General features: G+C 44.1%; 1 protein-coding gene across 1 annotated transcript in view; it reads left to right on the forward strand.

The window, feature by feature from the left end:
• The window catches only part of LOC311585348 (uncharacterized protein), a 168,893-nt gene extending 146,222 nt beyond the window's left edge, over nt 1-22,671 (forward strand). The window contains exons 5-10 of the mRNA XM_084760443.1: nt 9,309-9,437; nt 14,652-14,799; nt 16,086-16,300; nt 17,275-17,423; nt 18,777-19,828; nt 21,029-22,671. Of these exons, the coding sequence (XP_084616569.1) occupies nt 9,309-9,437; nt 14,652-14,723 (201 nt within the window). The 3' untranslated portion in view covers nt 14,724-14,799; nt 16,086-16,300; nt 17,275-17,423; nt 18,777-19,828; nt 21,029-22,671. The remainder of the gene's footprint in view (nt 1-9,308; nt 9,438-14,651; nt 14,800-16,085; nt 16,301-17,274; nt 17,424-18,776; nt 19,829-21,028) is intronic.
• Nucleotides 22,672-23,430: the final 759 nt, after the last annotated feature.

A 23,430-nucleotide genomic window follows, 5' to 3' on the forward strand; every position in this document is an offset into this window, starting at 1 on the left:
CCACTCTGGCTCCTGGGAGGAGACTTGGACACTTTCTCTGGTGGACTCTCTGCCATGCAAGGATGTACTGTAGAAACAGCTGGGGATGAAATATGTTGACTGATATTATAAAGAAACAAGCACATTTGTTTGTTTGTTTTCTTGTTTTCAAGACAGGAATTTCTCTGTGTTAGCCCTGGCTGTCGTAAACTCACCTGCTTTCTTATAGAACCCACCAGCCCAGGTGTGGCAGCACCCGCAATGGCTGGGACCTCTCCATCAATCACTAATTAAGAAGATGCCCCACAGTTAGATCTTACGGAACATTTTTTCAGTTGAGGTTCCCTCCTTTCAGATGACTCTAGCTTGGGTCAAGTTGACATAAAACCAGCCAGGACGCATGTGTAGAATAGGTAATACAAACACATAGTGGGTGAAAAGACTAACCCAGATATTATTTGCATGAAATTCACATACACATAACTCTTTAGTACTTGCTGATATGCCTGCGGAACTTGAGGCAGGTTGGTTTTGATAGAACCACAGCTTCAAGTTTCCCAGAAACCTCAGGGCAGTGTGGAGGGCTTTAGAAATTCATAACAGTGAGATCACAAAAGCATCATGAAAAAGTGTGCTGATACACAAATTAAACATTTCTGTTTGTGACCTCTTTTGCCCTGAATAGGGAACTGCTTTGATAGACAGCAACTTTCTCACCCCTCTCTTCTACTTAAGTTGTTGGAGGATGTTTGTTGAGTAAGGGCAAGATATCAAAAAATGATTTATTTGATTTGTTGGAAGAATAATAGACCTGGATTCCTTTAATAATATTCATGATAATTTAACTTTAGGTGAGACAAAACATCAAAATCTCATAAGTAAAGCTAATTTAAAATAGTTACTAAAATTGGCCATTTTGACTATACCACATGGCAATTGTCTTTTAACAGCTGAACAGTCCCCATTGGCCCAGTGCCGCCCGCTTGCCCACACTCTTCGGCAGTGTGTGTGGCTGAGGGTGACCCATTCATAGCTTCTCTTCCCTGGGCCTAATCAGACCCTGGGCTGTTTTTATCAAGCTGTAACTTTCACCTCTTCTCCGTCATCTCCGCTTAGCCAGCTGTCAGGGTCTGCATCAGCTTCCTGTCCTGTGCTGTCCTTTTCCTCTGAGACTGGAACTCTGCCCGAGACGCCAGTGGACTCTGGTGTGGCTTGATGGTCTTGTCTCACGAGCTGGACATTTGCCCATGTCCCCAGCCACTCGCTGCTGCAAATCTCTTGGTGTGTCTGGAGGAAAAGTCCTGGGAGGGGTGCCATGGTTTGTTGCTGTGTTTCCTGTGTCTAGCACTTCATCTAGTACAGAGTCGTTGGTAATTATCTGGCCAATGGATGAAAGGGCATATTAGCTCCGTTTCCTGTCACCAAGCCCTTCTTCATGATCAATGTCATGAAAAGCCTACCTCACTAACTACTTTTACATCACAAGAACTCTCATCCACTTCCCTAGATGTGTTCAGCAACTCTATGTGCTTCAATCTTCCATTGTTCCATATTCTGTTTTTTTTTTTTCTGTATATAAAGGAAAACACAATACAGAGTCAAGAACGCGTGACTTGGATCACCTCGGACCACACCTCTCTAGTCAGAAACCAACCCCAAGTCTGCAGTCCTAGGACCTCAGTGGTTATTTTCAGGGGTCCCTAAGATGTTCTGGGGTGCAAGCTGGAACTACCACTGCTAATTACGCTTCAGGCTTTTTTTTTGAGGAAGAAGATGCCAAAAGAAATGTAAAAGATATGGATGGGCAACCCCTGCAAAAAACCCGCAAGTTCTTCCTATTAGTAATGTTGTAGGGTCACTTTCTTCATATGAAATACAGGTACTATAAAGTTAGCCTTACTATACCCAATGTAGTACCATAAGAAAAATGTAAAGTGCTATTCAAACTAGACTCAAATTATCAAATGTCTACTAAAGCCCCCTTGTGAAGAACTTTACAAAACCCATTCATATGATGAGAAATTATGTTAAATATGGGACTCCAAGTATTCTCAGAAAGATCTTCAAATACTCTCTCTGTTGAAATGATCTTAAGATAAATGAAATAATATTAATGATCAATTATCCTAGATTTTAAGAATATAATTTAAGTACTCAACATTTAAGTTCACGTGTGTGTGTGCACGCGCACATGCATGCCTGTGTGTGTGTGTACATGTGTGTGCGTCTGTGTGCATGTATGTGTGCGCGAGCGCATGTGTGTGTGCGTGTGTGTGCATGTGTGTGTGTGCGTGTGTGTGCGTGTGTGTGTGCGTGTGTGTGTGTGTGTATGTGTGTGTGTGTGTGTGTGTGTGTGTGTGTGTGTGTGTATGTGTCTGTGTCCAGATCTTACCATTTTTTCCTCTTTTCTTCTACATCATCCTCCGAACCTTGGAGGTGGTGGGGGTCTACATAGACACGGTTAGGCTGGGCACCCAGCCTCTTATTCTTTGCACTGTGAACAGTTCTACATATCTATATGGCTGTTGTCTGCTACAAAAGGAAGCTTTTATGGCCAAGATTGTGAACAGCCCATGTCTATGTGTATAAACATAAATACTTCGATGGTAATCCAATAGTTTCACTATTTAGCAAGTTAGCAACAGCAGGGTGTACCCTACACACTCCCAGCCATGGACTGACGACCAGGATTACAGTACAGGCATGTAATTCTCTCCTATGGAGCTTCCTCAAATCCATTGAGAACATGCTACTGTTGCTCCAGTGAGGACATTTTGGCTGTCAGCATGACGCCCTGTAGTGTCAGAGCTGGGAGGGCCACTGGCCTCTCCTCTCCTTTAGAAGCCTGAATGAAAGCTGCCCAACAGGGAGGACTCTGCTGGTTAGTTTGGGATTGGTTTCTTCGTCCTGCAGCCAAAGCGTGTGTTTTCTTCCACCATAGGGCCTTACCATGAAGCTACGATGGGTGATCATGGGCAACAGTAAAAGCCTGGGCTGATTTGGAGACCTCTTCCTTAGATCCTTAGTTTTAGTTGGTCCACTGTGATTAAGCCCCTCCCCCAACACACAGCCAAGCTACTTAGCCCTTTACCTGTCAGTGTTTACTGTTCTCCTTTGATTTTTTAAAGTTGGGTTAGGAGAGAGTACTTTCCATGTGGCTTGGCATGCCCTGTTCCTTTGGATTAGCCTCCCCCTTACAGGCTGATTTACCTCACATCCCAGGCTCCTTCCCGCTTAAGCTTTTCACTCTTGGTATTTCACCCCTTTACTTTTGTTTAACATATAATCTGTATCCCCCTCCCTAACTGTGTCACCTTTCTACTTCCTTGGCTTCCACTTATGCACAGAAAAAAAGGTTGGAAGCTGGAATCTGTGTGTGTGTGTGTGTGTGTGTGTGTGTGTGTGTGTGTGTGTGTGTGTGTATGTGTGTGTGTGTGAGAGAGAGAGAGGGTGGGGGAGAGAGAGAGACACACACACACACAGAGAGAGAGAGAGAGAGAGAGAGAGAGAGAGAGAGAGAGAGAGAGAGAACATATGGCCTTTGTCAGTCCAATCAGAATACCCCTTTCCAGTTCTGTTTACATGCAAATTTCACTTATTTCTTCATGGCTAAGTAATATTCCACATTTCCCCCCAAACAGTCACCTGTGGATAGGCATCTAGATTTGCCCATTGCTTAGCTACCGTGACTAGTGCAGAAAAGAGCGTGATGGCAACTGTCTGCAGTGGGGTATGATGTCCAGGGGTGGTGTCGCCGGATCATATGTAGTTCTGTCTCTAGGTTTGTTTTGTTGTTGTTGTTGTTTGGTTGGTTGGTTTTTTGAGAAACCTCTTGTCTGATTTCCTAGGTGCTCTGGATATGCCCTCACCAGCAGTGTGCAAAGGCTCTTTCCCTCATGTCCACACCAGCACTTGCTGACATTCCTATTCCCGATGGCGGCTATTCTGACTAAGGTGAAGTGCAAGGTTTAATCTTCATTCCCTGGTGCCAAAGGTGTTAGGGACTTTTCCTGACAATTTACATTTCTTCCCTTTTCTCGGAATTTTTTTTTTATCAGTTCCACAGGTTTTTAAAATTAGATTGTTTATTTCCCTCAATGTTTAGGGTTTGGGGATCATCATCATCATCACCACCACCACCACCACCATCATCATCACCACCACCACCACCATCATCACCACCACCACCACCACCATCATCATCATCATCATCATCATCACCACCACCACCATCATCATCACCACCACCACCACCACCATCATCACCACCACCACCACCACCACCACCATCATCATCATCATCACCATCATCATCACCACCACCACCATCACCACCATCACCACCACCACCACCATCATCATCACCATCACCACCACCACCATTATCATCATCACCATCATCATCACCACCACCACCATCATCATCATCACCACCACCACCATCACCACCATCACCAGCACCACCATCACCACCACCACCACCATCATCATCACCATCACCACCACCACCATTATCATCATCACCATCATCATCACCACCACCACCATCATCATCATCACCACCACCACCATCACCACCATCACCAGCACCACCACCATCATCATCATCATCACCACCACCACCACCATCATCATCATCATCACCACCACCACCACCATCATCATCACCATCACCACCACCACCATTATCATCATCATCACCACCACCATCATCACCATCATCACCATAACCATCATCACCATCACCATCATCATCATTATTGCTTGTATGTCTGAGACACTAGTCTCTGCCTGATGAACAGCTGGCAAAGATTTTCTCCCATTCTGTGGGCAATCTATTAATTCATTTCAGTTTCCTTTGCTTTTTACTCTCATGAGATCTCTTTTGCTGGTTTTACTTTCTGTGCTTCTGCAGTCTTGTTCAGAAAGTTCTTGCTTGTGCCTCTAAGTTGAGGTGTAGCTCTTACTTTTCTTTCTCCAGCAGATTCACAGGATCAGGTCTTATGTTGAGATCCTTGATGATTTGGAGTTCTTTAGTGCATGGTGAAGAATGAGAATCTAGCTTCATCTTTTTTTTTTTCATGTTGAAATCCAGCTTTCCTGGCACCATTTGCTGAAGATTCTTTTCTCCAGTGTATATTCTTGACGTTTTGTGAAAAATCAGGTAACTGCTGTTGAATAGACTCATTTATAGGCCCCCAATTCCATCCCATAGATCTTCTTTTGTGCCAGTACCATGCTAATTTTATTATGATGGCACTTGGAATTTGAAGCCAGGTATGGCCAGATCTCCCACAGTATTCTTTTTGTTCAAGGTTGTTTCCTCTCTCCTTGGCCTTTAAGGTCTTTGTGCAAATTACTGGATTGCTTATATTCTGTGTGTTTGAAGAATGACATTGGCGTTTTTACTGGGATTAAATTGATTCTCTGTATTGCTTATGGTAGTATGGTTATTTTTGAGATACTAATTCTGTTAATCCTTGTGGATGTGTGAGGTTTTCTTTCATCTAGTGTCTTCCTTGATTTCCTTCATCAGTGTCTTAACATTTCATTGTAGAGTTTTTTCATTGGTTAGGTTTGTTTCCAGGTGTGTGTATGTGTGTGTGTGTGTGTGTGTGTGTGTGTGTGTGTGTGTGTGTACGCCACTGCACGCGCACTTTGAATATGGTCAGCCAGTATTTTATGAAGTTTTTTAACCAATATTCATCAGATCTGTTATTTTTTCTTTGTTTACTTTTTTTCTGGTTTAGGAATCTTTATTCATTTACTGTCTCATAGAGAATGAGGGTTGTGGATGTTAATTCCCTGATGTTCTGATAGATTTCTCCTGTGCATCCATCTAGGCCTGGGGATGCTCTTGTTGGGAGGCGCTTTATTATCTCTTCAATTCTGTTGCTGGTTATAGCACTGCTTGAATTACTCATGTAGTCTTGGATTAACTTGGCTGTGTTGTATAAGTCTAAGAATCCATTACTTTTTTTTTTTTTTTTTTTTTTGGCGTTCCAATTTTGTGGAATACAAGTTTTGAAAGTATTTCCGAATGATTTTCTGAACTTCATTGTTCATTTATAACTTTAAAAGTCTGTGTGTTCTCTGTCCTTCTTTTGGCTAATTTAGTTAAGGGCTTTTCAATGCTGTTTATCTTCTCAAAGAAGCAACTCTTGGTTTCACAGAAGACAGGATCTGTCTTTGGTTATTTTCATTTTGGTCTTGCTCCTTGTTTTATAAAGAAAGTCCTGCTGGGACACAGCCACATCCATTCATTTGTATTTTATCTCTGACTAATCTATTTTTAAAAAAAAACAGAGTTAAATAGTGCCAACAGAGACGATATGCCTTCCCAAATGAACATCTTCTGTCTGGCCTCTTACAGTGACAACCTTACCATTCCAGATCTTAAAACAATTCCAGGGATCTTTATTTTAAATGACAGCCCCATCCATCTCTGTTATTTCTGTTTCCTTACTACAGACCCGGAAAACCATTCTGTAAATGCCTTCTCTTGGGTGTCTTACATTCTCCACTTCCAGTGTTCTAGAGCTACCACACTGGTCCACATCATAATTGCAAAACCCAGAATCTACTGTGAATTTGCGCTTTTGCTCCCCCTGCCTCACTGCACACTACGTCTCACTGAGGGTGCCACTCACAGGCTTGCTGTATTTCTATATATAATCCTATCAAATGGCATTTGATCTCTAAAAGATTTAGTAACCACTGAACTTTATAAACCACACTGCTTCACTTACAAAGACGTGAGCAGAAAGAGAAGAAGATGTTAAAAAAAACTTTTGAATAATACAGTCTGGCCATGGCAGATCTGAGCTATGACCCATCTCCCCTGGCTGCCAGGACAAAGTGCTCCTCCCACTGAGCACCCCTTGACCTCTCTTTCTCTGCCTGACCTCAGAGAAATCTCTGGAGACTTTCTGGTGCCATCTTACACAACCCAAGTGGTTCTAAGACATTTTCATTTCTCAGTTTGCGCTTTAATTATAATGTTTGTCTCATACACTACACATTCTACGTTTATTCCCACCCAGGACAGCTCTAAGTACTTCTTTCGGTTTTGTATGATTTTTTTTTTTCTTTCCCTTTTATGAGCTTTATAGTTTGTAACAGGACTGAAAATATAACTTACTTAGATTTTATTTCTATTTTGCTGTTTAATCCTTTCTAACTATAGGGCTATATGTAAGCGATCTGCAGTTACAATTGAACAGAATGTGTTGGGGGGCCATGCTGGGACCCAGAAAGTAAAGCCAGTGCTGGGAAGAGACTGACCACCAGAGGGTGCCAGTGAGAGGGATGCCTAAAACTCTACTCAAATTTCTTTCTGTCAATGAATCTTTAAAATAGTAAAAACATTTTTTAAAAGGCATATTCTGTAGGTATTTGAGGCTTTGAAGACCTTATCTATTTTTCCTTATCTATCTATAGAATCACATCTATCTGTTAAACTAGGATGTGCATTCTTATGAGTAATAATTGACATGAGTGCGATTTGATCAACTAACAATTAACTTGTATAACTTACTTATCCTAAGCAGCCTGCAATAGCACTTTCAAAGCATTGGAGGTCAACCTTGTATTCTACTTGAGTTGTATGGGTACAGTAACACATATTAGAAATATATATATATATATATATATATATATATATATATATATATGATTCATTGCCAATAAGACAGGTTAACTTCCAGAAACACCCAGCCTATCGCAAAGAAGATGATGAGCATCAAAGATACTCCTTATGGAAATGGCTCCAAATATGGCAAACCAGCCACTGGGCAACATGTCCTTGCTTTGGCCACTGACAGAATTCTGCCTAAAACTAGGAAAGTTGGATGCAGGCAGAGTCAATGGCCAAACTCTGCCAAGACAGGGTAAGCAAATCCTCAATAGTTCCTGCCTCACAAATATGTCTGTAAGATATACTGGGCTAGAAAGCTGAAGATGATGCTCTGACATTATAGACAGTTTTGGGTGACTGTTCAGGCAGCAAACTGTCTCTGTCATTTTTTTTTTCCACTTTGGAAGCTGTTACCCTGCACTTCCTGCTTACTGAGGTAATTAATTTTATTTCTTCTCAAGTCTCTGATGGGGTTGAAGACCAGATAGTTTACTTTTACAATTAAACTTAGTTGGTTAGGGGTTAAGATGTTTTTAGTTCTAGATAGATGTTTTAAGTTGATAGAGATGAGATATGATAGATACTGATTTACATTCAGAATTTTAGACTCGCTAAGATAGGAAAGATGTTTTCTTCAAGATTGCCAAATACAAATAGCCAAAACACTGTGAATGTAACATTAATATAATTCCTGACTGTTTGTGGTTCTTCTTGCTATATGTAGTTTATTTTATATATGTATAATAATATAAATGTATGTATAATAAAAATGTTTTAAAAGAACAGGAATAAATCTTTAAATGAAAAAAAAAAAACAGTTTTCTTTCTGTCGAAGGTTCCCACCCATGTAGAAGGTTTCCATCTGGGTTGTGAGCGTTCTGTGTGTACTGAGGCTCTGTGTGAAGTCCTTTACTTCAGCAGACAGTTCAAGGTCACGTGCAGCATGTGCAACCAATGGCATGTGGGGATAAGTATGACCTTGGCTGAGGTACATGAAGTCAGCCAATGAGTGCGAAAGGAAAGGCGAGTGGGAAACAAAGCCGCAGTCTAGTCACACACAGCGATCAATCGATGTAAGGGTGAGGGGGGCTGGGACTTGGCAGGCACATGGCTTCCTAGTCCTCCTGATGTCAGCGTGTCTGGCACATGACTTTCTGGGTCTGAGAAGTCTGAGGCACAGGCTGCCTTGGCCAGTTTAACTTGTGAACCAGCCGAGAACAATGTCTCCATTGCTGCTGGTGAGCCCGTTGATGGAAGGGCTCATGGCAGAAACACCTGTGTCTTCATCACGGCAGCCCGGTCGGTCCTGAGCACTCTGTGTGCTTGTCTGGCCCCAGGCTCTTCACATGCATTTGCTTCTACTACAGATGAGGAATTCCAGTCACTTGTGTTTACCTGACATCTGGGAGGCCTTGGGAGCAGGAGAGTCAAGATTGAGCAACGGATACAGGTAGAGCAAGAAATGTCAGGGCCTTCAACCATTTCTTCATCATTCTGCATCGAAAGGCAGACATATTAACACTGAAAGTAAGACAAGGTGGAGGAGGATGCACACAGGGCAGGAACAACGAGCCTCCTCGGCCCCAGGAGCAGAGAGGAGCTCCTGGGATTATGACGAGTGCTTGAGGGAAACAGGAGAGCGGGAAATGAGATGTTCGTAAGATTGACCACGGTAACCATCTTCCTGCCTCAGGCAAACACGGTGAAGAAACGTCCACCTGTTGTGCTCATCACGTGGAGTCCACACCTGGCGTGTCTTCAAGGACACCGTGGGTGGAAAATACACCCAATCCCCTCTTCGCCTGTGGACACGTGTGAAGAGGTAAGTGGCATCAGTAGGCGGCTAGACGGCCTGGTTATGGTCACCAAGTGAGTCACGTGGACTCGGGAACACACCATCTTATTTTAGCTCTGCGTCGTTGTCTTCTGGAAGAGCAGGAAATGGATGTATGGTCAGGCTAGAAAACAATGTTCTCCAGCTAAAGACGTGAGGGTGGGGACAGTGCTCACAGTGGCTGCTGCTTACCTATGGAGTGACTAACAGATAGGTGAGGGTAGAAAAGTCCCTGACCACACTATTGGGAACTCAAGCTAAAAGTGTGCCAACACTGACAATGTCGTTGGATCAGTTTGGGTAGAACAGAACCCACAGCCTCCTGCTAGTCTTCCAAGCCTGGAGCCCCGCCCACAATGCCACTTGTAAGTGTGTTTGTGTGAAGTGTGCTCTTTTATAATAACCCAGGATTTACTCTTAACAGCTGCTGGTGGAGCATGTTAATTTACAAATTGATTTTGGGGAGCTTTGTGACTACCGGTTCTAGAGACCTGTCCACATTGTCACCTAGCTCTGCTTGCTTAATGCAGGTGATATTGTAAGCAGCACTCTGGGGAAGGTTTCAGAAGTGTGTTTAATTGCATTTTCCACTTCTCCTAACAGCAAAGGATTAAGCTGGATGGGACGGAATGGAACCAGCTCTGCTCTGTCACGTGTGTGTGTGTGTGTGTGTGTGTGTGTGTGTGTGTGTGTGTGTGTGTGTTGGTGGGGAGGGGGGATTGTAGCCACAGGCAAGCCTCTCACAGGGCACTCTCATCTTCCTCTCAGTGAGCTTGTGAGTGATTAAGAGCCCATAAATTAACTTATACTTTAAGATTTCTGGTGGCCAGTTTTTCAGTGAAATTTATCAAAAGCAACTTACATGTGCTAAAGGTAATTTCCATTTCTGATAATGGAATCTCGGTTCCAGAAATACATTAATTTTAATGGGTACAGACTATGCAACACTATTTAAATCGTTTACACTACACCAGCACTCTATACTGTGAGGAATGCGGGGCTGAAGAGCAGGTAATTTCTATTTGCTGGACCTGACTTCACCAGAGCCACTGTGACTGCAGGGGACACTAGGAACAACACAGAGACTTGGGAACTGATATCTAGCATCTTATGTCTGCTAAACCCTTTAGCACTTTTCCTGTTACCTCATTTCCTGAGATCTTGGCCACATAGTCCTCTACAGTGTATACCCAACTGTCAGATCATATCACTGCACATGCGTAAAGATTTATTTCTATCTGTGTGTATGTGTGCACGTGTGTGTGTGCATGTGTGTGTGCGCATGGGCGTGTTTGTGTGGTGTGTGTGCACATGCGTGTGTATGCACGAGTGTGTGTGTTTGTGCATGTGTGTTTGTGTGATGTGTGTGTGCATGCGTGTGTGTTTGTGTGTGTTTGTGTGGTGTGTGTGTATGTGTGCACGTGCGCACATGCGTGAGTGCACAGGTGCCCACGGTGACCAGAAGATGACATTAGATGACCGTGAACTGGATTTACAGGTTGTTGTGAGCTACTTGATGTTGGTGCTGGGAACAAACTTAGGTCTTCTGTTAAGAACAGGAAGTGCAGGGCTGGAGAAACGGCTCAGAGTTAAGAGCACCGTCCTTCCAACAGTCCTGAGTTCAATTCCCAGCACCCACATGGTGACTCTCAACAATCTATAATAAGATATGGTGCCATCTTCTGGTGTGCAGGGACACATACAGGCAGAATATTATGTAAGTAAGTAAAGAACAGAAAGTGCTTTTAACTGCTGAAATATCTCTCCAGCCGTGATAGTCTTTTTCATTTATTTTTTAAAGATTTATTTATTATTTATTAAGATTAATTTATTATTATTAAGATTTATTTATTTAGTAAAACATCTAGATAGATGTTTTAAGTTGATAATGACAAGATGTGATGGAGATTGATTTACATTCAGAATTTTAGATGCACCAAGATAGGAAAGATGTTTTCTTCAAGGCTGTCAAATATAAATAGCCAAAAACACTAAGAATGTAACATTTATATAATTCCTGATTGTGCCATGGTTATTCTTGCTATAGGCAATTTATTGTATATATGTGGAATAATATAAATGTATATGAAAAATAAAATAAATAAATACATTTTTAAAAAGATTTATTTATTATGTATATAGTGTTTTGCCTACATATGTGCCTACATGCCAGAAGAGGGCACCAGATCTCATTGTAGATGGTTGTGAGCCACCATGTGGTTGCTGGGAATTGAACTCAGGACCTTTGGAAGTGCAGTCGGTGCTCTTAACCTCTGAGCCATCTCTCCAGCTCCTGTGATAGTCTTATATTCTTATATTTAGTAACACCATATCTTGACTTTATTGGCAAACTGGTGTTCAGGTCGTTGTTCTTAAATGTAGGTAGTCATGACCTGAATGTGACACACCCAGCTACTCGGCATCCACGAATTCCTTATTTTATAGTATTTTCCAAATATTATCTTGAACAAAATCATATTTTAGGGACTATTTTTGTCTATATGCTGTCTTCTATATTACCCATAGTAGAAAGCCCATTTTACATTTTCGTCTATTCCGAATGCCCACAGTAAAATTACAGAAGTGAAGGGCCCAGGGCAAATGTCTAGCACTGGCCCCTCCAAGCTAATGCCCAGCACCTCTGAGTTCTCCTTTTCAGATCCTACTCCCAGGATGGCCATAATCCCCACCGCGTGGGGCTTTTCAGCAATTAGTGCTCAGCAGAGTAGCTAGTGAAAGCAGACCATGGGTGCTCGCTCACTCTCATCAATTACAGGAAGGTGTGAGCCAGACAGGACACTGGAGGGCCAGCGTGCTCCCATGCAGCAGTTTGCTTGCACTGGAGGGCCAGCGTGCTCCCATGCAGCAGTTTGCTTGCACTGGAGGCCCAGCGTGCTCCCATGCAGCAGTTTGCTTGGAAATCTCGCTGCAAACTCTCCGAAGATCGCAGCAAGCATAGCAGACAATTTACTAGAAGATCTGAAGCATTCAGGGGCATGCACACATATCAAGCTTTATTGGCAAGTGCACTAATATTCATTGTATGGCTAGTTACATACATGGGTTTTTTTTAATTGGAAGGATTCGTACATCCATTTTGTCATATAGTAAACTTTGAATTCTGTTTAGGGATCAATGACCCTGAGATCTTGATGTGGAAACTGAGCTGAGAATGATGATGTCACAATTTCCAAAACATCTGTGAGTCACTAGGAGACAAAACTTAAAAAGTAATGCCCAGCAATGTCTTTAGAAAACTAGTTTTGATCTGTCATTTAGAACAAAAGTGTAAATTCTGACAGTATTTGAATTAGAAAGATCGTGGGGGGGGGGGAAGCATGTTGTGTAATTGTCAGCAGGCAAATGTTGTTTAGCATCAGTAATTATTGATACTTCAAAGTAGACTTGAATTTGCTTAAGCCTAGTTAATGAGAAAAACTTCTTTTGGTTTTAAGTTAAGCATTAACTGGGTATTTCTCTGAACAATATGTGGTTAGAAATCATAATCTAGTCTTTTATCCCCACAAAAGACTCTATGGGTCTTTGGGACACCCCTCTCTCTGTCTCTGTCTCTGTCTCTGTCTGTCTGTCTGTCTGTCTGTCTGTCTGTCTGTCTGTCTCTCTCTCTCTCTCTCTCTCTCTCTCTCTCTCTCTCTCTCTCTCTCTCCCCGCATCCATGAGAGATATTACATGCAAACATGCCTGCACGCACATACACACAAGCACATACCTACACATGCCTGCACGCACATACACTTACAAGCACATACCTACACATGCTTGCACACACATACACACACTTGCATCCATACCCATACCTGCATATATATAACTGCACACACACAAATATACACAGAAACACAAACACACTTACATATTTGTGCACAGATACAAACACAATACACCTGCACACACACCTCCATATGCAGACATACATGCATGCATACACATGTGTGCACTCAAACATCGTGCAGATATACACTCATATACACACGCACACAAGCACACACACAGCCTGGCTATAAACAATTGACTCTATTTACTGTAGCATTTGGAGTTCAGGCTTAGGAGACACTTGCTTCCTTCATCCTGATTGTAACCAAGAGGAGGAACATAAAGTTAAAGGGAAAATAAACACACTGATTGAAGAGTTATATCACCAATTATGAATTATTGATACCTCTTGACTCTCCTTCCATGGACAGACACAGATCTCAGCTCAGGAACCATCAGTGTCCCTGCCTTAAGGAAACAGGACAATGAGAGCCAGCAAATGTTGCCTAGCCGTTTTGTTCTACCACTTAATAAGGAAACAGGCCAGACCTGAAATGTCTAGTTGGGCCAGGGCACCGCACTTGACCTGCCAGCTCTGATCCCTCAGGAGTAAATAAAGCACTCCGCTAGAGTGCCTGAGCCATTTCAGCGTAGCTGTGGCCTGACCCAGGCTCACAGGGACTGGGCCGGCTGGGCCAGCTGGGCCAGTCACAGCCTGCAAGGCGGCCCCTCAGGATGCCCGAGGTACCTTATCGGCTCCTGCCATCCGACTCTGTATTTCAGACTTGCTCTGCTTTCCAAAGCTGATTCCTACACAGCTCATTTGCACACTTGCATCCTGACTTGGTTGTGCTCATATCCCATGATGTCAAGCTCAGTTAACAGTCACTCAGCTTGTATGACACGCCCCAGCACATGCCTGGCCAAGCGCGTCTCACTTCACACAGCAGCTAGGTTCCCTGGCTCGCTTGCCAACAGTAGGCACCTCCATGTTTAAGACAGTGAGCAGACACTGTAGTTTGAACATGAATACTTTTTCCTTTTTCCAGACTAGTTCACAGCAGCCATACTGAAGCCTCCCCTTTGTGTGAGTGGGTTGGATATACTCCTCGGCAGCCTGAACGGAGTGGAAAAACATGGTTGGAGGCTCAGGAAAACTTTGCTTTGAAACAACAGAGTTGTTATAATTTAGAGAGTTTTGCTGCCTCGCCTCCATCCAACCTTAAGAAACTCACCGAGACTCTGTCCACTACGTTGGCACAGATTCCACAGTGTGTGATTACCAGGGATTACCAAAGGCATCCGAAGGATTATTTCATCTAAAGTTATTTTCCACACTGTTGGAGTTTCTATGGTAATTGCGGTGGTAATTATCATAGTATTATTTAGTATAATGCATATGATTATTTACTGTTATTATATCCAAAGGACTTTTCCCACGTGTCAGCCTTTTTCTCCAATTTCATCATGGCCCCATCTGGACGTTCTCTCCACTGGTAAATGAAGATGTGCCTGTCACGTACTGCGTGGGTACAAGACTCCTAATCACTGCCACACCCGAGTCTCTAACCTTTAGGTAAGTTTGATGGCTCCCTGCAACAATCTCCTTGGTACAGCAACACTAGGCACAGCCGTAGGCTCAAAGTCAGAGCCGAGAATAGACACCAACCCCCGTGTCTGGGAACAGCCCGATGCCATCACTAGTTGTATGAGGAGGGGAAGCAAGCAATCGGATGTCCCCGTGAGTAGGGTACTCCGACGGTCTTGTGTGCGCTACAAACTCTCGGAGCTGGATAATATTTGATCGCCCTTTTCCCCACGAGGAAGGTGTTATTTCTCAATGGTGCTTCATAGGACGGAGTCGAGCAGCAGGGAGACATAAACACCGGCCTTTGCCCTCTGGACCTCAGTGGCTCGCTGGCATCCATCAAAATACTGATGTGGGTCAAGGCCAGGTCTTTTTACATCTCTTTCAAGTACATTAGTGAATCAAACAAATGAGTCTTGCTTACTAATTACTAAAAGTCTTGGCTGATGAGCACATTAATATCTGTTATATTTTTTTAGTTGTAGTCCAACCTGGGCTTACCTCCCAGGTGAGGTATACTGTCTGGGGCTCCCAATATTCATAATAGATTAATCCTCATACCCTTAGGTGATATGTGACACATGAGGACTCACTGAGAGCCTTGCTTAGATGTTGGTCTTTACCAAGTAGAGTGGGTCTGAGGACGACCCTCCAGAGCAGTGGGTGGAACACAGGGACATGCTTGGGCACTGGCTAGGACAAAGGACAGCTCAGCAAGCCCAGTGTGGGGCAGGGGCAATGGGACAAAGGCTGAGTCAACCCTGCAACTTCAGGCAGAAGCCATGGTGATGCAAAGGGAGCATTTCAGCACTTCCTGTACAGAAAACTGGCAGGGAATGTGGCAATAGACCGGGGCTTTCCGTAGGATATCGTGTAGGGAGACTTCACTGTTCAGTATCCACTCAGTCCCTGCTGGACACTAAGGCAGGCACACTGAGTCCAGCAGAGTGTTCGGAGAGTGACTTCAGTTCCTTCCAAGGCACACAGCTGGATATTGCCACACTGGTATTTGGGGCAATATGAAGTCCTTGGAGGTTAATGGAGACAGTGCCCTGGAAGTATGTGTTAACCACATCCTAACCTTGCAAAGGACTTACTTAGCGGTGCCTTGTTGTACCTGAGTGACTGTCTGCCTGTCCTGGGGCTGCTGATCTGAGCTGTGCCTGAGTCTCATAGGACACCCTCACAGAAACCCCCACCCTCTCTTGTGAGCACTGCCGGCTGCAAACCCGAGACTGTATTTACCTGAAAGGTGTTCCTGTACCTTCCATCAGGCTCCTCTTGCTGGCCTGGCTGCGTTTGTTTCAAGTCAGGGTGGTGATACCAAATAGAACATTTGAAGATGGTGCCTCAGCCTCTGCTGTTGGCCACAGTCTCGAGTGCTGTCTCTTTCTCTCGAGGGCACCTCCCCACAGCACACCCCACGCTCCAATGAACTATGCCGAGTTTCTAACTCCAACTCAGAAGAACAAAGAGTGCCCAGGCCAAGGTGAATATTTTTCTTTTACATACATATTAAAGTGGAAAAAACAATTCCTGCTTACCCTCTCCCAAAGAAAGCCCCAGATTTACTTCCTTGTTTAATCTTCTCTGATTCCAGCAGTTTCAGTTGTCTTACTGTGAAACTTAAAAGGTCCCGAGCCCACTGGACAAGGATTGCAAGTGCTCTAAGCAGTGGAAACAGCAGTTAACATCCTCAGTTTAAAGTATGGCATATCACGTGTAGCTTATGAAGGCTACTTATGTCTGTTTTTCATATTGTGTATGCTAACTCATTCAGTCTAAAGATGAGGAAAAAGAACCCAAAGAAGCAAGCATTTCGGAGCACATAAGACTCATTTTACATGTAATTAGAGCTAACAATTTCTTTTCATTTATAAAACATACTCTGATGACCTTTGAGGTTGGTGGCGGGATAGGGCATTAGCTTATAATTACGGTTTGATTTGCAATGAAATGTTGAAATAACTATTCCTGTGGAACCCGAGGGTAGGTTTGAATGAAGCGATGCAGCACCACTGCCCCCTGCTGGCCGACATTGTTATAACCGCCAAGAAAAGATTTCAACAAAAAGCACCACCACCAACAACAAAAGTGAAAACCACTTTACAGGCTAGAAATGAATACCTTCCCTTCAGAATTGTCATCCAACTTATTTAAAAATATAATCCCTCCCCATAGTTCCCTGAAAAGTATACATTATGCTTTAATCTTTTGAAATACAGATATAAATCACCAACTCAGGAGCTCCAGGGGAGTCACGTTGGCCGCTAGCGCCATGCACAATGCACGCAGAACCTTTAGCGAACAGTTAGCACCTTCACTCTCTCACACCAACCCCAGGAGGAAGGACTGTCACGACCCTTCATTTGCTGTGGTCACTCCTGCAAGCCTTCTCAACACAAGCCTAGACGTCTCATTTGCATGCCTTTGCAGGCCAGCAGTGTGTTTTCTGTTTTACAGCACCCAGCGAGACAATGCTTAAATTATGTAAACAGACGATGGGCTGTTTTGGAGTGAAACTGATCTCCACACAGACAGAGAAGGACAAGGAGAGAGGTCCCAGGTCCCCATCATCACATTCCATTACAGCGGAGAACCAAAGCCAAAAGGTGAGACTGGACCCCATCTCTATTTAATTATGATTTATGACTCACTCAAATATTGATACCTACTCCAAACATAAGCTTACTTCTTATTAGTTTGTATCTGGAAAGGAAGTTGAATTTATTCTTTGCTTACGGATTTGAGCAGAAAGTTTGCCTTCAGCCTGGTTGGTACCTGCCGCTGGATAAGGGCAAATCCAGATGGGGACTATTTTCTTTGCATATATATAATGTATTTGCAGGGTTTTGTTTATGTGTACTTTTTTTCTTCTATCTTCTGGAGGAAATCACACTTTTCAAGATCTGCAACTATCCCTGCAGAAAGATGTACCTAAAGGTACAGTCAGACCGTTTCTCTAATAAGGTTCACGTGGATGGCACAGTGCCGTCCTGTTACCAAGTTGCTTGTTTTAGTTCTAATAAGCAAAGTGTACACAGGAGCTCAGCTGACAGTCTTCTGCCTCTTCCTGTCCTCTGCCACTGTTGTAGAAGGACCTCCCCACAGCAGGGTTTCCATTGATTTAGTTGTGAACCGTGAACCCAACGGGTAGAGCACATAGTGGGGGAAAATCAAAGATCTGAGACGTGGACCTCAAACGCCCTCTCCTAGTTTGCCTCCTGTTGCTGTAATAAACACCACGACCAAAAGTATTGAAGAGGAAAGGGTTCGTCTCACCTGTATGACCCACACAGCCAATGATCAAGGGAAACCAAGACGGAAACTCAAGGCAGGAGCCTAGAATCTGGAACCGCAGCCATGCTTATAGGCTCCCTTCCGTTGGCGTGCTCAGCTGTACCTACTTAGGAACGGCGCACGCCCACAGTTGTCTGGGCCCTCCTTCACCAGTTAGCAATTAAGAATATGCCTCACACACAAAATGCCGCAGAATGTCAGATCCGTGCACTTCCTCAGCTGAGGTCCCATCTTCTCATGTGTCCCTGGGTTGTTATAGAGTTGACAGCTGAAGCTATGATACCTCCCAGCCCCAAAGAGAGAACACTTAATTTAATTCCTTCTCTTGTGAAGAAAGGAAGAGAATTCTTGCTGGGAGGGATATGACAGACACGTCAGCTGAAGGCTGTGGCTGTGGCCACGAACCCTTCACATCTCAGATGTGCTGATTGGCAGACACACTTGTATTATGTATTCCACAAAGAAAACACGTGGCCAATTAAACCATGACCCCATGATTTCCTTCAATTAGAGTCTTTATACTCATCAAAAGCGATTATTCTAGATATATTTAGATGCAGCTCTTAAAATCGGGTATCACCTTTAGGTGAACGGGCAAAAGAAAGTGGAAGCCAAACAGAACAACTAACGTGATTACAAAACTTTTTTTTTTCCTTTCTGTTTAGAGTTCAGCGGCAACGTGTGGAAGGAGACGAAGACCTGGCAGAGATTGAATAGAAAAGGCCCGGCTCACGGGAGAACCAGGACAGTGTTTGTGGGGAACACGTGCAGCCAAGAGCTGTACAGCGTCTTGGCAGTGTGGACGAGACTGACGTGGAAGAGAAGAAAGAGACAGGCTTGAGCACCGGGCGGTGCTGTCCTAGTTTATTCAGCCCTATTAAGAAACACCTGAAAGGAGGTTTCAGAGGGTTTTCATTCATGGTAGCAGAAGCGCTCCTCCCAGGAGGCAAGACCACTGTGACAGAGACACCTTACTCACTCAAGGAATCAAAGCCAGCAGGCTAACCCAGAGGAGAGCGAGAGGCCTGCCAACACATCTACGTTGCGAGAGCCAGGTTGCACCCCGTTAAAGGCTCTGCAGCCTTCAAAATGGTGCCACAAGTCAGAGATTAACTGTTCAGAATATGAGCCCGTGTGGGCACTCAGAAGGGAATCGTAACATTCCGCCCTGGCCCTCATCTCATATACACAATGAATTTGGTTGAACTTCAAAAGCCTCTCAAGCTTTAATAGTCTTGAGACTTGAAAACTCGGAAAGTTCTCTTACTGAGACCCAAGGCACCCTCTTAGCTGCGAGTCCCTGTAAAAATCAAAGAGAGTCATATATTTCCAATATACATTGTGCAGAGCAAACATTCCCGTTTCTGTAGGGAGAGATAGAGTCACAACAAGAAATATTGGACCAAACCAAGATCAAAACCCAGCAGGGCAAATGGATTCTGCAGCTCCATGCCCAGCACTTAGAGTGGAAGTCGATGGCCTCACTTAGTCCACTCCGCAGCCCTGGAACAAGCAGCACACGTGGCCTCTCTTGAGCTATGTCCAGCAGGTGCCTGCAGGTCGCTTCAGCAGACAAGACACATTCCAGGTGTGCCCGACACCCTGAGGTCTCCATCACTTTCAAACTTTCAGGAACAGCCTGCTCAGAGACTCCCAAGTGGGAATCTGGCCTGCTATGCATTTCCCTGCCATCCAGACTCCCCCTAGGAATACTGACGTAAGCACCATGCATCTAACTAGCTCCACCTTCCATGAAAATAAGCTACATAATTGGGTTATATGATGAGCTAGGTAAACATGCCTTTGTCATATGCTTATGCACCGGAGGCTTCAGGTAACGTGCCGTGGGATCCTCACAGGCAGAGCAACACCAGGGGAGGGCCACGTATCGGTAACTGGTGGGACTTTAGGAGCTTGCCCCTACTCAGGGGCATGTAGCCAGCAATGATTTTGAAGATCTAGGAAAACATCCCAGGAACAGAATATTCCTTTCTGTTACTGGCAACTATGATGGACAGTTTCTTTTAGGTCAGTGTAAAATAAAGAGTAGTGTGATGAAGGGGCAGGGCCAGTCCCCCAATATCTGTCATTCGTCGGAACAATGTTTCTCACTTGTTCCCCAACAAATCACCTGAGGCCAGACATTAGTGTGTGTGTTTCCAAGGCACCCTGGTCTTCTCAGCTCCTGCCAGAACAGAGGGTGGTGATTTTTTTCTTCTTAAAGTGACATTTCCTGTTTCCTTGATAACACTATATTGAAGGTGTATAACAAATTGTTTTCCTACACCCCATATGGATTATTTCAATTAAAAAACCTCTCCCCCTTTCTGAGCTTTGTTGGTGGTTCTGTGATCTTCACAGAAGCTCTGGCAGTGTGCGGAGACAGGCAATAACTGTAAGGCAAGCCATGTGTCTTCCTAGAATGCCCCCATGGATCTGGACCAATTCTTCCGACTTCTGCATCTCTTAGTAGCATGAGGGAATTATGCACTGGTTTTGAAGACATAAGATTTGTGATGAGTTGATTCAGAAGGTAGCCTCAAAGGGATTTCAGGATTAATATCAATTTGGCATTTCTTGAGTTTTCTTTTTAGCTCTAAAGCTTGTAAATTCTATATAGATTGTTCCTTGGAAAGCTTAATTTGATCTCAGTCCAGTCTAGGTGTTGGAATGCTAATATTGCTTTCCTGGCTTTACTCTTGATTATGGTGATGGTGATGATGACGATGATGGTGATGATGGTGATGGTGGTGGTGATGGTGATGGTGGTGATGGTGGTGGTGATGATCATGATGATGGTGATGGTGATGGTGGTGGAGATAGTGGTGGTGATGATGGTGGTGGTGGTGATGATGATGATGTTGATGATGAGAAGGAAGATGATAAAACCAACTAACTTATCCCACCCTTTTTACAGGCATTTAACTCTCACTTATCCATCACAGACATCTCTGAAGCAGAGAGCAGTACATAAAAGAAGAAAAGAAATAAAAGCACAGAAGAATGCAGGGATGCTATGCCTTGTGCCACTCAACAAGGAAATATCACCTCTGGGGTTCAAATTAGTATGTGCCTCCAGTGAGGAGCTCATAAACTACAGACAAGTCTTCACATGAATTATTGTAATTGTTGCCTGGCTGAAGCATGAGCTTTGAAACTAAAACTGTGTGTCATCCGCAACTGTACGTTCTTCTCTCTGGGGTCTCTACTAAAGCCGCTGCCCTTGGTCCCCACATAAAGTCACTTCCCTTGAAGCAAAAAGACAAGGAAGTCATCCTCAGGTCTGCTTGGGGTCACTCTCCACATGGACCATTACAGCTGTTCAAATGTAGTGCCCCTCATAGCTCCCTCCAGGGGTGCGGTGTGGGTGTTCCTGGTACTGTTTGTGCTGGTGGGTCCCACTTTTCTCCTCCTTTCATCTACTTTCAGAACCCCCAAACTCACCAATGCTTTGGGGGCTCCTCCCTTCTCACCTCCGTGTGCAAGGCTAGCCGAGCTGGTATAAGAATCATAACTCTACGTTCTTTCTTCCCTATGTTCCTGGTCTCATCCACAAGCCAGAGTGCCCTTTACTCTCAGCGGTCTGGCCTTTGCTGGTTTGTGGTCGACTGGATGGCTGTACCAAAGTACTATAGATGGATCACTTGGAAGTGGAGAAGTTTTCTTCCTCATTCTAGAAGCTGGAAATCCAAGATTAAAAACTTTTGATCATATAGGAGTTTCTGAGGTTTTCCTCTCCATCTTTGAAGATCCAGTGCTAAATATCATCACATTTTGAGATGAAGGCAGGATTTCAGTGATACCCCGTGTGGCCCCGTATTAACTAGGTTTCGTGTTTGTTCCGTTAGTCTTCTCACAAAGCTGTCAGACCCTGTTACCTCCTGGGCTTCAGCTTGTAGTTGGAAGGGATTCCAATGGCATCAGTGTGGATTTTCTAGCCACGCATGCTGCTTAACTTTTTAGACAACAGAAACCATGCTGCCTGCAAGCCCTCAGCACTTGGAGCCCCGCAGCCTCTGCTCCCTGGAGAAATGGCTTGAGTTAAGCAAACCAGCTTTATCAGTTGTAAAAAGGAACCATTCATGCTCTTGAGCTGTGGATGACATGTGGCCATGTAGACATGGTTCGGCACCATCTTTGGCCTTAGTGAAGAGCGGACGAGCATTAACCATCCACAGGTCTCACACAACCACTTAGCACTCCCCTGGGAACGTGCACCAACTCCCAAATGGCTCAGCAGTCTCTCCATTGTTTCTGTTTTTAATCTTCCTTAACCACTGATCTTCTGGACTTATTTCTTTGTAACTTGATCTATCTCAAAAATCTCCTTGGTGATAGCAGTAGTTTGCTATAAATGTTCTGTTTCTATCTCAACAAATGAAAGTGTTTACAATCTTTGTTTTGCTTTTGTTTGTTTGTTTCTGAGACAGGTTTCTCTGTGCAGCCTTGGCTGTCCTGGAATCACTTCTCGTAGACCAGGCTGGCCTCGAACTCACAGCCATCCGCCTTCCTCTGCCTCTCAGAGTGCTGGGATTACAGGCATGGGCCACCACACCTGGCTGAAAGTGGTCACGATCTTAAAACTACCTATCTAGTCACCTTGATCTGCTCATAGCTGGTCACACAGCTGCCACTGTCAGGACACACCTGCAAGTTTGTCTTAGGTTCTGTTGGGAGGACTCTCCTTGTTCAGGAACCTATACTTTTTTCAAAACTTCCTCTTGCTAAGATTCTCCCAGTAGCCCCTTGGCCTGCCTCCTGGCTACATTCTCTGTGTGAACTGAGGGTAGTTTGCTTCATTCCACTGTATAGCAATTCAATGTGGAAGAAGTGGGTTGTATGCTAAAACCGAGGACATAAAAGTCATCGTCGCCTTCTTCTTCTTCTTCTTCTTCTTCTTCTTCTTCTTCTTCTTCTTCTTCTTCTTCTTCTTCTTCTTCTTCCTCCTCCTCCTCCTCCTCCTCCTCCTCCTCCTCTTCTTCTTCCTCTTCTTCTTCTTGTCATCCTCCTCCTCTTCTTTTTCCTCCTCTTGCTCCTCCTCCTTCTTTTTCCTCTTCCTTCTTCTTCTTTTCTTCTTCTTAGTTTTCTTCTTCTTAGTCTCTTCTTCCTCCTCCCCCTCTTCATGTTACTACTGCTACTACTACAGTTATTACATCCTGACCAAAGTTTCTGCTTCCTCCTCTCCTCCCAGTGCTCCCACCTCCCCTGTGCACGCCCCCATCCACTCCTTCTCCATTTCTCCTCAGAAAAGAGCAGGCCTTTCACAAACATCAACCAAGCATGGCATATTGAGTTGCATTAAGACTGGGTGCCCCTCAT

This window comes from Acomys minous (genome assembly GCF_964271855.1).
Source record: "Acomys minous genome assembly, chromosome: 15".
Lineage (NCBI taxonomy): Eukaryota > Metazoa > Chordata > Mammalia > Rodentia > Muridae > Acomys > Acomys minous.